The sequence below is a fragment of the Phoxinus phoxinus genome (assembly GCF_949152265.1).
Source record: "Phoxinus phoxinus genome assembly, chromosome: 1".
NCBI lineage: Eukaryota > Metazoa > Chordata > Actinopteri > Cypriniformes > Leuciscidae > Phoxinus > Phoxinus phoxinus.
Window position 1 is genome coordinate 26,711,776 of NC_136876.1, and position 17,827 is coordinate 26,729,602.

Below are 17,827 nucleotides of genomic sequence, written 5' to 3' on the forward strand. Positions count from 1 at the left end.
GGTTCCTACCGCATCCTCCCCCTTCCCCCTCCTTTCGGTCAAATATATCCCATTTTTTAAATTTGGTTTGGTCCCGTAAATTTTCAAATATTTATTTCCTATACATCAAGAGGAAAGGGGGTCCCCCTTTCATGGAATGCGGAAACATGGGTGTGTTTGACCGCGGAGTTCAGATGTTATTGACCACGGTGGGCGCATTCGCTGCCTTCAGTCTCATGACCATCGCGGTGGGCACGGACTACTGGCTGTACTCGCGCGGCGTGTGTAAGATCAAGAGCAACAACGAGAACGAGACCAGTAAGAAGAACGAAGAGGTGATGACCCATTCGGGACTGTGGAGGACATGTTGCTTGGAAGGTAAGACGACTGTCATGCTCTCTTTTATCCACCCGATGAGTCCCCCATTTGCATTAGAGGGTCCATCTCAGCACGTGCACACGTGTTCCTGTCGGTTGTTACGGAAACGCATAGGCCTGCTACTTTCATGATGGTTTAAAAGCTCCGCGTTCAGCACCACGGACAGCGACATACGCGCACACTGGTAAAACAAAACTGTTGTAAAAAGATGGGTATTGCTAGATATAGTCCAAACACAATGCTGTCTCTTATATTTGGCGTGTTGTAACTTGTTAGCTGGTTTCTTGCTGGATGACCATGTTCTAAAAAAAATGGTTTGAAATTGAAAACATTAATCTAGTTAGAACAGCTATTAGCTGGTTTGTTTTGGTCTAATATAGATTTGCCGCAGCTAATGTCCAGCTTGGACCAGCAAATGGACAGCTTAGGACAACTAGAAACCACATTCTAAGCTAAAAGGGGACAGTTCACCAAAAAAAATTCTGTCATCATATGCTCACCCTCATGTCATTCCAAATGACTTTTCTTTCTTCTATGGAGTACAAATGAATATAATTTGTAGAATGTTTCATCCATACAATAAAAGTGCCTTTTGTGTGTGTGTGTGTGTGTGTGTGTGTGTGTGTGTGTGTGTGTGTGTGTGTGTTGTTCGTTCAGCATAAGAAATAAAATTATGCTAATTTGAAATGACCACTTTAAAAAAAAAAGTTTATTTTGGCATCTATGGTTCCAAATAATCTTTAACATCTATGGAACCTTTCCATTTTGTAAAAGGTTCTTTATAATGTTTTTTTTTTTTTCAGATTTGAGACTTATTTTTAGGAGTGATGAGGGTGAGTAAATGATAATAATAATAAAAAAGGTTTTTTTAAAACAATTTGGGGTTAACTATGGATTTTCCCGCATTGGAAGGTTATGGATTTAACAGCAGATAAATGCATGTACTGGACTTCCACTAGGTAACACCTGGGAAAAAATTGCAAGACTACTCACATGAACCATGTTCAGAAAGGCTCTCTGAATGTCAGGTCAACATTCACAGATTGTTGATTTCCTGTCATGCTTCAGTGGCTGCACTGACTGCTGACTTTGGCCAAGCAAGATCACCTTGTGAGGTCACGGAGCATAACAAATCTCCCTCATCCTCACCAGGGCTCAGCGGAGGCACAGAGGATGGCCTGGGTCTCTGAGGCACACGGCCATGTGTATCCTCTGCTGCTTCTAGAGCACAGGAAGACCTATGGAGGAAAATCTATGTAGCATTATTTCAAAGAGGCTGGTCACTTTGAATTAGCAAAGACATGATTAAGCAAAGGCATTTACAGTCAAATGAGTTCAATTACGAGGCATACTGACAGGGGAGATTAGATGCTGCTGATCTTGATCATCATCATGACAGCATGAGTTCTCATAGCCATATGTTGACCATGGCAAGACAAGTGACTTTGACCACATCTGTCAGTGTGTCCTTAACATCTGTCGATGTATCCTTAAAGGGTTGGTTTACTTTCTGTCCCTTCATTGACGGCCAACGTAAATGAAAGTTGGCACTTTCAAGCCCCAGATAGGAAGTAAAGACATCACAAAAGTAATGCATGTGACTCCAGTGATTTAACCTCACTTTTATGAAGCGCAACGAGTGCTTTGCACAAGAAAAAACAAAAACATAATTTACAAATGTAATTACAAAATATTAATCTCCAACGTACTTTCAAGAGCACCACAACCCATGTGTTGTGTTGACACATAAGCAGACGTTGTTGCGTGAATGCGCGTTGGAGATTAATATTTTGTAAATAAAGTGGTAAATTATGTTTTTTTGCGCAAACAAAGCACTCATAATTAATGGCAGAATTTACATTTTTGGGTGAACCCTTTAAGTTTTGTCTGTCAAAATACCTGAAATACTCCAGGCTTACGACATCTGTCATTATGTTAAATTTGGTGGCAGGAGAATCTCTTGGATCGAAAAGTGCTTCATGAGATTAAACAAGTGGAACCTGATCAAGATTTCCATGTAAAATATTTCCTAATAGCCTTCTTTGTAGTGCCTGTGTTTAAGTGTGTCACTGGTCCAACAAAATTCCACACGATAGTCAGTCATTTGTAATTTTTGATTCGTTTTAGCTCTCAGTTACACAGATGTTGCAGACCGAGGTCAAATTCTTTGTATTAGCAATGAAATGGCATACTTTTTGTTTTGGTTCAACTGATATTGAACCAGAATTACCAGAAATTAACACTGGAGAATGAAAAAATAGCCTTTTTTAGACTTAAATAGTAGAACACTAAATAGCTGATTAGACAGTCAGCTCATTTGCAAAATTAGGTGCTGGTCTATGATAAGTTTTAAGTAAAAGAGGATCTTGCTGCTTCAATGTAAAACATATTCCTTCTGTTCTCAGTTCAGCCTCACACAGATCTCATTCTCAGACTATGACAAAAGCAATTAGTTGCAACAGTAAATAACACTTATCCCTCAACCTACGTGGTTGAATCCATCAACCAGGTGCTGCCTCTCAGAGCCCATTTTGCACTACCGTCTCATAGACTGTGTGTAGGCAGGCTAGGATGTAAATCTCAGTGGTCAGTGCAGAAGATGAGTTGCTGGGAAGGAATAGATTTACAGCATGCAGGTGGGCAAGAGTGTTAGTGTAATTTGTCCCTGGAGTGCTCCAAACTGATGAGAGAGAGGAAACACCCTCAACTGAACTGCCCTCAGCAATTTTAACAAATCTACCCTTGGAAACCATCTTTATGGTATTGTTGGTATACTTACTGTACATTACTGTTTAAATGTTTGGGGTCGGTAAAAATAGTTTTTAAAGTTTTTGAAAAAGTCTCTTATGCCCACCAAGGCTGTATTTATTTGATCAAAAATACAGTAAAAATCGTGATTTTATAAATTATTATTACAATGTAAAATAACTGTTTTCTATTTTTATATTTATATATATATATATATATATATATATATATATTTTTTATATTTATTTTTTATTTTTTTTTATGTCATTTATTCATGTGATGGCAAAATGTAACTATTGTCATTATGGAGGTGTACACCAGTCTGAGCAATGCCTCAAAAAAATAATTTATAGATGCCAATAGCTAATTAAGCAGTGCTTTAATTTGAGAAATCTTAAAGCTATTCTTGTAGCGGGGTCATGTATCCATTTACGTTTTATTCTTATATATATTTCAGAGTTTACGATGGCTCCAAAACACTTAAGCCACACTTACAAATGATAGATTTCATTAGATATAAAACAAATACAACAAGCACACTTAAAGAAAAACATGAAGTCTGGTGGACAAAAAGTATTTTAGTTGTCAAACTAAGTGGATTATGGTACATAGTGAACTACACATGTGGTTGCTCTTGAGAGAAATAAATTACAATGACAACAGCTTATTAAAAATAATTACAGAAATGGAAAAGATATTTGAAGTTACTTCTGAAAAAAAAAGAGTCTAGCATCATCTATTTGCAGATGCCACTTGGTTTGGCATCTTGTATCTAATAAAATGAAATTCATATACTTTAAACTATAGGCTTAAAGGAAGGGTAGGTAGGATTTTTATAAAAATAAAAAAAAATTCCCAAATTTGTTTAAACTGTCTTTATATAGCAATACATAATTAAAATGTAAGTTCTCTGAAAAAGAGAGTATAAAAATCGAGTGTCTGTAGTCCTCGGGCTGCAATAAACACAGCTACTTATTCCATTCACTCCCACCCCCTCCCTTCTGGGCTCCTTCCAAAGCCACGCCCCCAAAACACATGAACGTGCGATGGCGACCGCTCAGTTAGTACTCACTATCAAGCTAGCATATCGATACTGGTAAAGTTTAAAATATATTGAGTTTGATTCGGTAACGAGCTAGTAACATAAGGCAAAGCTAAAAACAGGTTGCATTGATGCACGTTTTCCCATTACCATCAGTTACACTGTGATGAAGGTGAATTTCGTGTAAGATTCATAACATATACGGTGTTTTGCATGTAAGAGCTTCCACGATGAAAGCACTGTTGGCTCTGATGAGGACTACACTCTGGAGACAAGTGCCGTATCGTCGGCTCAAGGACAGGGCCGGGGTCGAGGGCGAATGCTGTCTTCCTTTTTTTGCCTTCGCTGACTGTATACAGGTACTGGGAGTTTTGACTGCTCTTTCTCTGCCATTGGGATTCTTCCTAGCTTCCGTGCCTCTTCCCCTCCTCGAGTCAAACGGGTGCGCGCATGTGGGCAGTTCCTGTAGCAGCAGGGGTGGTAGCCATGGTAGCGAGGGAGAGTGACAGTCGCCCAGCCAATCATTGCATTCGTCCCGAATGGAAATAAGTAGCTGTGTTTATTGCAGCCATGAGAGGACTACAGACACTCTCAGACAATCTTTCAGAGTACTTACATTTTAATTATGTATTGGTATATACTAACAGTTTAAACAAATTTGGGAAAAAGTTTTTTATATAAATCCTACATACCCTACCTTTAAATGTCCAAATACTTTTAATGTTCATTGCATAGGCCTATTTTATTATTATTATTATTTTAATCCTAAATCTCAACGCAAAAATTGTCAAACCAGATAATTAGGGCAAAATTTGCATCACAAAAGCAAAGCACAATGCACTTGCTGTTATCGCACCTCTCCGCGAAAGATGACAGCTTGTTAAGGTCTTATTCTTGACACCCACGGAGCCATTATAGTACCACTGCAGATTAAAATGTGTCCCTATAGTGAGTGGAACCAAATATGAATCAGCATGACATTGCATCTCTATGAGTTGCAGAACATGCATGTACACATATAAACATTGTCGTAATAGAACACAAACTGCTATACGGTGGGCCGCCATTACAGTGACTCAGACCCAAGTGTACTTCGGCAGAACAGTTAATCTGCGTTATTAATCTTCATTACTCTAATAATGAATGTGAGGGTCCAGCACAGAGAGCCCAGGAACAGCACAGCAAAGTACAGTGACAAAGGAGGCGCAGTTATATTCTTTGCATACCCAACACTTATCATCCAAATCTCTGTGACAGCAACTTTCCCAATAGGACAGCTCATTCTTCTGAACGCTTTGAGTCGCCTTGAATATTTCCCAGGCTACAGGGGGCTGCTGCTAATGAATGGACATCCTGCACACGTTTTCTATTCGCAGGCAGCCAAAGCGTGTGTTTGAAGAGATAACCCGCGCCACCTCAGCGGGAGGGGGTGCAAAATACTCGTGCATTTTTCTCACCTCTCGCTGCTTCATGCTCACAAATCTGCTCTTTGTTAGCAAGTGCATGTGAGGTCTCATACTCTGCGTTCATCCAGGTCGACTGAATCAGTATGGCCGCTTCATGCTGTTATTTGTGAATCGCATCTTGGTCAAAATTCTTAGTCACATTTTGTTTAAAAATCCCATATTCTTATGTATGTGTGATATAGACAGACATGCCATGGGACTTAGCCATGCCTGGCACTGATGTAGAGACGGATTACTCTCATAAACTGATCAGATAAGGATTACCAGCCTGGCATGTATCTGCCCAGCTAATGACCCAGGTCTAAAGTGGCATTATGCAGTATTACAACACTACTGCATGCTTCAGTTCGCTCACACAGGCCACTTGTCCCCAAAAAATCATCCCAGTTCAGTTCTACACTACCAAACGAAAAAACAAACAATGCTTTCTTTGGCATGCCCAGCATGGCTTTTCACTCTCTGTGTAACACTTTAAAACCATGATCCACTTATCCTATAAACGCCAGTGATGTGATAAACAGTGGGAAAAACAGTGGAAGCCAGCATATACATTGCCAAAACATTCTGTCAGGTTAAAATATCTCTTATATGTTAACCTGACAGATTGTTTAGGCATTGTATATGAGCTATTTCATAATTTTGCTTCATTTAACAACTTTTCTCATTGTCTTCATGATGATCATTACAGTTTAAAGGTGGCATGTCTGTAGCTGTATAGTTGTGACATTAAAGGGATAGTTCACCCAAAAATTTGGAATGGAATGACATGATCAACCGTCACATTCTGCTTGTACGACATCAACTGATGATAACAACAAGCATAATAATGGAACAAAGTAATTTAAAACAAGAGCCAGAGCAAATACATTACATTGTATCGACATTTTATATAGAAACCACACAGAAACAAAATCTGTGAAATGAGATACTAGTAACACTTCCGCGGATATTCCATATCATAGCAAGCAACTGGGGTGGGGGGACCCGCTGCGCTGCCCTGCCCTGCCAAAACGCTCTCAAGCAGCCACAGCTAGGCATTTTCAGCAGAGCACCCAGCGTTTTCAGTTGACTAAAAACGCTTTGGTGGACAAGCAGCCTATAAATGCAGTTGTCAGTCCCAAAAACGGACAGTGTGAACGTAGCATTTGTTCCAAGTCTTTTGAAGCCATTCAATAGTTTTTTTAAGGAATAGGTTTACATTTGCATTTATTCATTTAGAAGACAGAAAGGCACAGCTTTAACATATTGCTATAAATATCTGCTTTTGTGTTCCACAGAGGTAAATCAGTCATATAGATTTCAAAAGACATGAGGATGAGTAAATTATTACAGAATAAAATTTCTGTGGGGTTCACTGTCCATGTAAATAATGACAGAAGCTATTTGTTTTGATGAATAATGGTCTTATTTAAAGCTAATGTACTGACAAGCCAGGTCTCACTTTGAACTTCTCAAATGCAGGACACGTTTTTTTTTTTTTTTTTTTTTTGTGCAACATCTAGAGTAGACAACCTCTGCCAGAATCAGAGGACAAAATTCTCCTCTGCCACTCAGACAGGAGGGAACATAATTAGGGTCTCAGGGGCATTATTAATATTGGATTGGGAGACGGCCCGGGTGGAATTCCATTTGAATCATTCTAATTCTAATTCAGCTCTGAAAGCAGGTTGAATGTGATGGCAATGATCAGAGTGCAACAGAACAGTCTGTTCCACATCTCATTTCTCACCTTCTCTCTTCTATATCGCTTGCGTTCTCGTTCTGCATTTGCTTCTTTGTACATGAATGTTGGCAGGTGCATGTGTAGGAGTACTCATGCTATTCTGGAACTTCTGTATCCCTCCCCACTCAGTTGACCCTTTACTGGGATGCACATCTGCATTAGTAAAATCCCTTTTAAGAGCTTTTCCACATTCTTTTCGCCCTTTGCAAACAATAATGGACTGCTAAATGATCAGAGAGTCATTGTAATAAACTGTACATGGTGTGGTGAAACTAGAAAGGGTCAAAAACGAAACTGTGTTTGACAGTCCTGTCACAAGTAGGAGGAGCCGAGTGGTGTCATTCATTATTTCTCCAATCATCTTTTCCTGATCTCTCTTGCGGGTTGCCTTTACCAGGGGAAAGATATGGATCGAATTTTGTTTTTGGTCCTGGTGCGTTGTGTGATTCCTCTGCACTTTGACCCAGGAAACAGATCAATAGAGGACACTCCCAGGATCCGTGTGTGGGAATGGCCTCTACAGTGTAACATCACAGATTATAGCTGATGAATGAATTAATCAGATAAGCAGAATCTAAACTTTAGCGCCAAGCTAAAACTAGATTATAAACTTCAGAAGTAAATAATGGTACAATGGCATGAAAATAAAGGCACTTTGAAGTAAATACCTTATAACCACATGCCTTTCTTGCTAACATTTAAAGTCACTGGTGACTAGGGTATTTTTAAGCTGACAAAGAACACTATTAAATGGTCCATATGACTAGAGCATTATTATGTTCCAAGTCTTCTCAAGTCATAGAATATAGGTAGAGAAACATTTAAAGGAACACGCCACCGTTTTTTGAAATAGGGGTTATTCACCGTCTCCCCTACATTTAGATAGGTGGCCAAACGCATTTTTGTCTCAGTGCTTGCCTTGTCTTAGTCTGGCAGCGCCACCGCTAGCTTAGCTTAGCATAATGAATGGAATCCTTTGTTGCCGGATAGCATTTCTTGAGTAAAAGTCATAAAAAATTAAATAATTACTTCTTGTGGACTGCGTATTCACAACGAGTACAAATAGCAATGCAGATTAAGACTAGGTGATTTCCTAGGCAGATATTGACTTGGAACTATATTGGGGTGAAGCACAGGCGAAGCACTGCTACTTGGGTTTGGAGATATCACGCGTGGTGATTGGTTCAGGTGTTGCGTGATATCTCTGCGCCCAAGTAGCAGTGCTTCGCCTGTGCTTCACCCCAATATAGTTCCAAGTCAACAAAAATGTGTTTGCCCACTTATCTAAATGTAGGGGAGATGGTGAATAACCCCTATTTCAAAGAAATGGTGGCATGTTCATTTAAGTCATATACTAACATCCAAAAGTTTAGGGTCTAATTATTATTATTTTTGTAAGAATCTCTTGATCATCAAGGCTGCATCAAAATATAGTTAAAACAGTAATATTGTTGGATATTAACACAATTTAAAATAACTGTTTTGTTATAAGTGTTATAACTGTTGTGCTGCTTAATATGTTTGCTACTTACTTAAAAAAAAACATATGGTAACAATATTACACATTATATTTTGAGTAGCTAAGGCTTGATTTCTTTAATGGAATCTACCTGAATAAATCATGTCAAATCCCTTAAATTATTTAGTCTATAACACAATGAATTTAATATTCTTAGTGAAATATGCTTTTATATTTTAAGTTGATTCTTTTGAGGAAATTAAGTTGAAATGTCCTATTTATAATAGACTTTGAGTTGTATTGTATAATTAAAAAGACTTTAAGCTATACAAACTTGTTATTGTACTATCATTATAGCAAAGTTACAGCTTCATGAACAAAGTAACATGCTTCAGAGTATTAATACATGCAGTTATTCGCAACCTAATCATAAGCCCTACTCTTCTGCACAATGGTAAGGATCAAAACTTCAACATAATAGAAACTCTTTCAAATGTCAAACTGAACTGGAAATTAAACATTAACGGATGTTTCCCTTTACTCAAAAACATAAAATAACACTTAATTTCAATATTTACTCTCCATTTCCAGCCATATGCAAAGCATGCTGGGAACTAACAATGGTGTCCCCTACATAAAACCCACATAATTGAGCTAATTCTTTTCAAATAAATAGATAGCCTTTTTTCCTTAATTGAATCATCTTAATCAGTTCCTCAATTGAAGCCTCAAAACGGTGCATGTTTCCTTAAAAGAATTAGGAAAATGTATCTCTTGGTTTTATTAGTGAAATGTTCTCAATATTTTATATACAACACTGAACCACAGTTTTCTTAATAAAATATACACACTTTTAAATATCACCCACATTTTTTGTAATGAAAATTACAAGACCCTTGATACATTTTTTACAGTGATGTGCTACACTTTTTTGGGTGCTTCGGTGAATAGAAAGTTAAAAAGAACAGCATTTATTTGAAAAAAAATGTCCCAATGTAAAAGCCTTTACTGTCACAATTGGTCAATTTAGTGCATCATTGCTGGATACAATTATTGATTTCTTTCAAACAGAAAAAAAACATTCTTACTGACCTCAAACTTTATGGTATAGTGTATTCATTTCCTTTTTAAATATATTTAAATATATTAAAATATGGTGCATCAAGACATTTTATCGGGCATTTTGTTCTTACATTTATGTCTATTCTTCACACAAAGCTTATATAATCACTTCAGAAGACTTGGAATATACATTGTATCGATAATTTCAATGATACTTTTTGTCATTTTTGAAGCTTGAGAGAAAAATAAAAAATGTATTTGGAAAGACATGAGAATGAGTAAATAATACAGCACATAGTTCATTCAAAACAAAAGATTAGATTTGTTTGAAATGTTTGGTACAGATGCAAAAGGGATTTGACTACACTAAAGCTCATTTCATAGCTCCAACTGAAGCATTGACCTCATGGGGTCATTTAGAAATTCACTCTATGTCCTCTTGCATGTACAGCAAGTGCCAAAATCTCTGTGATACTATTATACTGGGCAAGACCAATTATATAGAATTGATCTCATTTCCACTGTTGTAGGCCATTAGGCCAGTTTTGTGATAACATTTAAAGGAGATCATTCATTTATTCCCTTTACTTTGTTCTCTGACGGCCATTTTGCAGATTTAAGGCAGAGAGGGGAAATACCGCCATAAATGCTGATTAATTCTATATCTGCTCTATTCATTTTAAGTCAAAGTGTTTTGCTGTTTTTCCCCCGATAGCGGCGGTGGAGTCTGCAGCCCTCTCAGGTGTGATGAATTGGTGGTGTCCTTGGCACAGTTCATTTGCAATCCATTACAGTGCATTAGCTTTGTGTCAGAGAGGAACCCAAACACCATGCATCACTAAAGTGAGGGGATGTGATCAGATACCCCATCTTACACCCACATACCATTGACTCGCAGAGCACGTTTGAATTTTAATTTGTCTTTTATAAAAGTGTGTTGGAATTAGGCCAGAACTGTTTAAAGGAAGTGTGAAATATTCAGGAGAAAAACTGGAAGAAAACTGTAGTGCTCAGATGCTGCTCATTTATAGATCAAGAAACTTATTGGAGACCTCAGTTATTCTTTATCTATCAGCTTTGTCTCAGAGTGGAAAAACCCTTAGGAAATGAATGATTTATTTACATACAATGAGAGTACGTATACACACAAAATATAGTACAGAAAGAGAAAGAGAGAGTATATACAGAATATATACACTTTTTTAGCATCACTACTCCAGTCTTCAGTGTCACATGATCCATCAGAAATCATTCTAATATGCTGATTTGGTACTCAAGAAGCATTTCACTGTATGTATATGTACAAGAAAAAATTCCGATACACACAAAACCGGATGGATGGATGGATAGTTGGCACAGTGAGACATTAAATCTGACACTACAGAGGAGACATGTGAGGAGTCTTTTACTCTAGAGAGCAATTTAAGAAGCATGAGAATCCATTTACTCTCCATTTTCTCTTATTGCCGTTTAATCTCATTGCTGTCATTTCAGAAATTAATGATATCTTTTTTCTATCCTATGGGTGAGTCTCACCTTGGAGAAGATCATATCTTAGCACATGCTGCTTAGTGTTTGCTTCAGTCCTGATGTATTACAAGCCTCAAGTGTAATGTTTCATATAGGACAACACTCAGACAGCCCATTAAGATGTCCCTAAACATTACCGTGTGTAAAGTCATGTTCATTTATTCATGATCTATTTTCGTGCCATATTGAGCACATCTTCTCGGTTAGCATCGGTGAGGCTCTGGATGTGTAGAGGATGAACTGAGATGTTTCCACCTCTGCAGACCTGTGGTTAGCACCTAGCTGGCGAGGTGCTGACAGTCACGCTCCTCAGTCCAGACAGGAGCATACGGCCAAATCCACCCCCCTCTGCCGCTATGTGCTCGAGGGCAAGAGACGGAGGGTGACATATGCACAGGGAGAACTGTAGAAGAGAAGCAAAAATGAAAGTGTTTTCTAAAGTTGCACAGTAAGTTCTTTAACATCAATGAGAAGACAAATTGAGTTCCTTCCCACACACAAATAAAAAATCCCGAAAGACAACATTACCTCAATTTGTATTTCAGTTTATTACAAAGCAGCAGGGCTCATTAAGTACATTTTATTAGTTGGCTTTCAAAATATATGCATTGAGCTACACGCTGCATTTCTATGTCCCTCACATGACCATGTTAAAGGGATAGTTTATAATTCTGTTATCATTTACTCATCCTCATGTCATCATAAAGCCATAAAACCTGAGAGGTTTCGTTCCCTCCATTGAAATTCAAGGTAACCAAAACTTAAAAGAGCCAAAAAGGTTATATATATACTGATTGGCTTCATCACTGTCTCCTCTCCACCAGTAAGCTTGTGTGTGGTGGGCGTTCTGGCGCAATATGGCTGCCGGCGCATCATCCAGGTGGATGCTGCAAATTGGTGGTGGTTGAGGAGATTCCCCCTTCCATGTAAAGCGCTTTGAGTACCCAGAAAAAACACCATATAAATGTAACAAATTACTATTATTAATTATAAAGGCATTGTAAAAATGAATCCATAAATCGAGCAGTTTATTCCAAGTCTTGTGAAGAAATGTGAGAGCGTGATGCACGAAAACCAATTAGGCTTGTTCTTGCACATGAGTCACACTCCCGTGTCTTGGATTAAGCCACTCGATTCATATGGATTTGTTTTACGACAACTTTTTAAAAATCTAAGTTTTGATTAACTGAACTTTCAATAAAGACAGAAACCTCTCAGGTTTCATTCAAATTATCATAATTTGTGTTTTGAAGATTAACCAAGTCATAAAGGTTTTGAACAACATAAGGGTGAGTAAATTATTTTTTGGGTGCATTTAACTGCAGTTGGTTAAATTATGCACTTGTTTAGAGTAAATTATCGAAACTACAAGACATGCACTATACTGTAGGTTTCATACAAATATATAGTCATCTTTCTCCACTTTCCTCTCCTGCTCTAAGTGGGAGATCAGGTATAACGGTCCACATTGTGTCTGTATTGATTTCAGCTCTGCTAGGGACTTTGAAGACTATTGATGTGAAGTAAATGGTGCCCTGTGTCTCATTCTGATGGTACAATATCTCCTCCCTCCTCATTTTTAGCGCGCGTGTGTGTGTGTGTGTGTGTGTGTGTGTCCCGCATTGTCTTTTTCTCTAGTGTAATAACACCCAATTCAGTGCTGAAAATTCGCACCCAATTTTAGTTGCAATTCTTGAAACCATTGTGAATTATGGAGGGCCGCTTTGTACGGGTGTCTGGGTCCAAAGGGGGCAAGCAGTGCTGAGGTTCAGCAGAGCTGCTCAGATGGCTGTGTTTACATCAGGCACCAGTGCTGGCAAAGCCTCCAGTCACAGCAAATGGTGCTGTTGGCTAAACATACTGCTGTCAGGAGACTGCCACTGTCAACTTCATCTGGGAGAATTCAACAAGACCGGCTATCTCAGGGAAGCCTGAGTCTTGCAGGGCAGTGTAAATTTCAATGTTCAGCCTAAAAAAACATCAAAAAATATCTTTAGACTGAAGATTTTCAGAAGAAAATACAAGTGCAATTTGACCATATGTAACTCACCGCCATGAGGCCAGGCAGGGTGTTGCTATGCAGTTATTAAGGTGTACTGAGGGCTTTAAACGTGTTGGTATGTAGGTGATCTGTGTGTGCTTTTTTTGTTTTGATTTGTTCTTTGGTGTGTGTGTGTGTGTGTGTGTGTGTGTGTGTGTGTGTGTGTGTGTGTGCGCTAATGGGCCTGGGTTTTAGGTGGGGTTTTATTGCAAATTGTTATTTGATTGCTAGGGTAGTTTGAATGGCTTTAGCATGTTGCGATGTTGTTGCAAATGGGTTCTGGGTGGTTTTTCGCAAGTTTCTACGCAGTTGCTAAGTTGTTCTGAGTTGTTTTTACCATGTTTCTAAAAGGTTACTAAGGTGTTCTGAGTGGGGTTTTTGTATTGTTTGTTGACATGCTCTTAATAGTGAATGCTTGCAATCTTAAAGGAATTAACTGACACCTAAAAAAAGTTGTTAAAAATTTCTTAAAATTAAATTACTTGGGAAAATTACTTGTTCACTCATTTATAAATGTTCATAGTTGTTTATACATTTATAAATTGTTCATACTTGTTAAGAAAGACAAGATACATTTGAATTAAATACATACTTTGAAAATAAGTAGTAATACCTTACAGTGTTGCTTCTTGGGTCAAATTATTCTGATAATGGATATATCATATACAAGAAATCCAGCAACATCCATTTAGGAAATAAATAGGGTTAATTTCCAAGTATGGTTATTCTGGGTTTATAGCAAGACATGATTTGCACCTGGTGTTGTAACTTTTGCAAACATCAAATAATTCATGTGTAAAAAGGGTTCCGTATGTGCCAGGACACAAAAATGACTGCTTCACAAAAGAGCTGACGACAAGCTTCTCTTCTGAAGATAACCTCAGGAAAAGGTTGCACAGGATGTCAAAAGAGACTGCTGCTATCATCTCTTTGTGCAGATGTGCCCATAGATAAGTATGCAGTTTGGGTCATCATGGAGGATGATGAGGATGATGATGAACTTTCTGTCAGCTGTGTCATTCGTACCCTCTACTCCCAATTTCCTCTACCTGTCTTGAATCTCTGCTGGGCCTGGAATAGGCAAGTGTGTGTCTGCCTGTTTATTTTTCTTAGAGTAATACGGAACAATATGCATTTTTAATGAAGAGCAGCAAGGCTTCTCTTTACACTCTCAGGACAAAGAGCCTCTAATCTTCACAGCTTGTATATATGTATGTGTGTGCATGTGTAAATGCATTCACACACTCAGGAGTGAACACAAGCTTAAATATGAGTTGTGTCATGTTGAAATACTTTCTCCTTCAATGCGCAGAGTCAGCTATAAGTAAGACATTTGTGCGCTGATTTTCTAAAGAGAATACACACAGTGGCTCTGATGAATAGAGCACAATAGTGACAGCAAATCATAAAAAAATTCATAAATCTTTGATGAATATAAAGTTCAAAAACAGTTTATTTGTAATAGAAATCTTAAAAATAGAAATAAATAAAAACAATCTGTAACCGACATGTTATTTCAAATGGAGCTCATAGTAGCTTTGTCTGGAAAGATTTATCCTTGATTGCTTAAAAAAAAAAAAAAAAAAAAAAGCGGTCTTTGAGCGGTCCGACATGTAAATGTCTGGTTCGATCGACCATACCGGCTTGTTAAAGGGTCATGAAACCGTCTTTCAGCTCAAATCTAGCTCACAATATTTTTGAAAAATGCAACTTAAATGGGCGTGGATGACTGTGAGAAGGGAGTGGAGTGGGTGTGGTATGGCACAGCAGGGATAACTGTCATTGGTCAGTGGCCCATGCATATCGACTGTCATTAAAAATCTGTGGTAAAATGTGAGTAAAAAATGCTTGATTTTTTTTTTTTTATTGCTGGCAAAGTTAAAGTCTAATGAAATACACTGACACCTTATTTATGTCCTTTCTGTCCTTTCAAAAGTAACGGAACGCCCTGTAATCTAATTCTTTCGAATAAAACATATTAAATGTACATGTATAATTATAATGTCATTATAAAATATATAGTTGTTTATAATAAATGCATATATTTGAAAATAATAAATTTTCCACAAACAAAAAAAACGTTCTGTGCATAGCCTCGATCTACACGCCCCCTGAACCCCAATAATAAAGATGGACAGTGACATATACATTTACAGTGGCAGCAGTATGCAAGGCTCTGTGGTGGTGGAGGATTTCTCTCCTCCTGAATCTCCAGGGCTAAATAGAGACATAATAGATGGTGGTGCAGGTCCTCTGCCCTATCTATTTGAACCATTAGCCACTGCCGTGACTGTGGAGGAAAACATGGATGAACCGGAGGCCGCGCGGATGGGAGAGGTGTCAGAATGGTAGGTAACTAACTTAATCAGAGAAGAACAAAAACCCTTCTGCAGGCAAAAGTCCGACCTGAAATTAGCATAAAGTTTTTATTCATAAAGTCTAATTTTGCAACAGATGTGTCCGTGGTGGATGGCCAACCAACCGCCCGGAGCCAGAGTCTAGCCCTGGCAGCATCGCGGGGAAAGATATGCAACGCACTTGAGCTATTGCACCACGAATAAACACTTGCGTCCGATGATTGCCTCGCTCATCTACTACGCAATATCACAGTTTGACATGTCTGTCATTGGAAAGATCCACTTGGTGTCATGAATAATTAAGAGACAGTGTCTTCTCATAGGATATGAAAGCTCAGTCTCATTAATAATTATGAGAGACCGATGAGTCATCAAAGCACGTACAGTGCACTGCCACGTCACAGATGAAGATTTTAAACCCGGAAGACGAAAATAGCAGATAAAAACTCAAATTTAACCATTTTCCCTCTATTAAATCTAACAGATACTAACATTGTCTTCAATGGTGTTCAACACACCTACCTCTGTTATAATCTCAGAAAATTTGGTTTAGAGTTTCATGACCTAACGTCTGGAAAACCTGTTGGGAAACAAACGTTATTTTTAACAAATTATTTGGTGCTGCTAGTGACGCAGATTCTAGATTCTTCTGAAAGACTTTTGTCAATCTGTGCTGGGAGAGGAACAGAAAGTCAGAGGCAGGAGTAACAGGGGTCTAGTGACCCTGACCTCTGACTGTCCACAGTGCTTCCTCAGCTGGTGAGACAGCACATACAATGCATCCCTGCTCAGCCCTGCATGAGCCTAATTAAAGCAATTAATCAGATGAATCACGCTGAGATCACACACCGCTCCCTCTGGGCCCTTAGAGTGACCAGAGCTAGCGTGGATGCTAAAGCTAAGTGAACTGTTGCTTGAGTGACATCATGGGTTTTGGGGTTAAAAGTAATGAGGCGCTTTGACTGAGTGACTTTAACAAATCAAATGCCAACACGTCCATAGAAATGCCATGCCGTGTTGTGAAGTGTAGAGCGTTTAGGCTTGAGTGAATGGCAGCAAGGCTGCCATATTGGATTCATATCTTTCTCTATTTTTGCTCTGATATTTGCTCATTCTCTCGCAGGCCCACAGCCGCACACACAAACGTAGACACACAACATGCTCTGAGGGTCACAGCGGCGGTGGTGGCACAACACATTCCCATCTAAATACTCAGTTTGTGTGCATGTGTGTCTCTGCGTGACTTAGGCATTGTGTCTCGGTGTTTGAAGGGGACCAATGGCAGACACACTACGTCAAGCTGCTGTGTGTCACTATCAGGAAGTAATAAGATGAGAGGACAGTGTCACAAGTCACGGGCTCATAGCAACAACAAGAAAAAGGAAAAGAGAGAAGAGGAGCAGGAGGAGAAGGGAGGGAGGAAGATAGTGTGAGAATGAATTAACACCTTTTAACGGCAGCAGCCCATTAAGGCTGCAGAAAATCAGACAGGCACGAAGAAAGAGAGGGAGATTGAGACAACGTAATGAAGGAAGAAGCATGCATAGTGATAGTAAAGAAAATTCAAAATGTTGAAACGCAACGAACATACTGTGGGGGGGGGGGGGGGTGGCTGAATAATCAGTGTTCATGGTTTTTCTTGGTCAACTTAAATTTAATGCAAAACGGGTCCAATTTTAGGACATTAAAATGATTATTTATTAAAATATGAAACTATTATAAAAAGTTTTAAATCTTCAGAACGACTTAAGACATTAAAGGAATACTTTACAATAAGGTCCTATTAGTAAGTGAGCAATACATTTGTTTTGAGTTTTTATTACTTCTTGTTAACATTAATTAATAAAATACAACTGTTTATTGTTAGTTCATGTTAGCAAACAGATACAATGCAAACTTATTGCATTATCACATTAAAAGTATTACATATATTGATTTTACAGATTGAATGAGATAAGATATTAAACCATTATACATTTGATTTAAGTATAAATCTACCCGAATTTAGTGAGATTTATTGATAGAGGCTTAAAAATGTGTGT

The 17,827-nt window shown here is 38.3% G+C and overlaps 1 protein-coding gene and 1 long non-coding RNA gene across 2 annotated transcripts in view; one reads left to right on the forward strand and one right to left on the reverse strand.

Moving 5' to 3' along the window:
- The window catches only part of cacng2a (calcium channel, voltage-dependent, gamma subunit 2a), an 85,368-nt gene continuing 67,541 nt past the window's right edge, over positions 1-17,827 (forward strand). The window contains exon 1 of the mRNA XM_079629970.1: positions 1-357. Within this exon, the coding sequence (XP_079486096.1) occupies positions 132-357 (226 nt within the window). The 5' untranslated portion in view covers positions 1-131. The remainder of the gene's footprint in view (positions 358-17,827) is intronic.
- Positions 11,658-17,827, reverse strand: part of LOC307007729 — a 65,431-nt gene continuing 59,261 nt past the window's right edge. Inside the window, exon 3 of the long non-coding RNA XR_013799664.1 lies at positions 11,658-11,790. This is a non-coding gene — a long non-coding RNA (uncharacterized lncRNA). The remainder of the gene's footprint in view (positions 11,791-17,827) is intronic.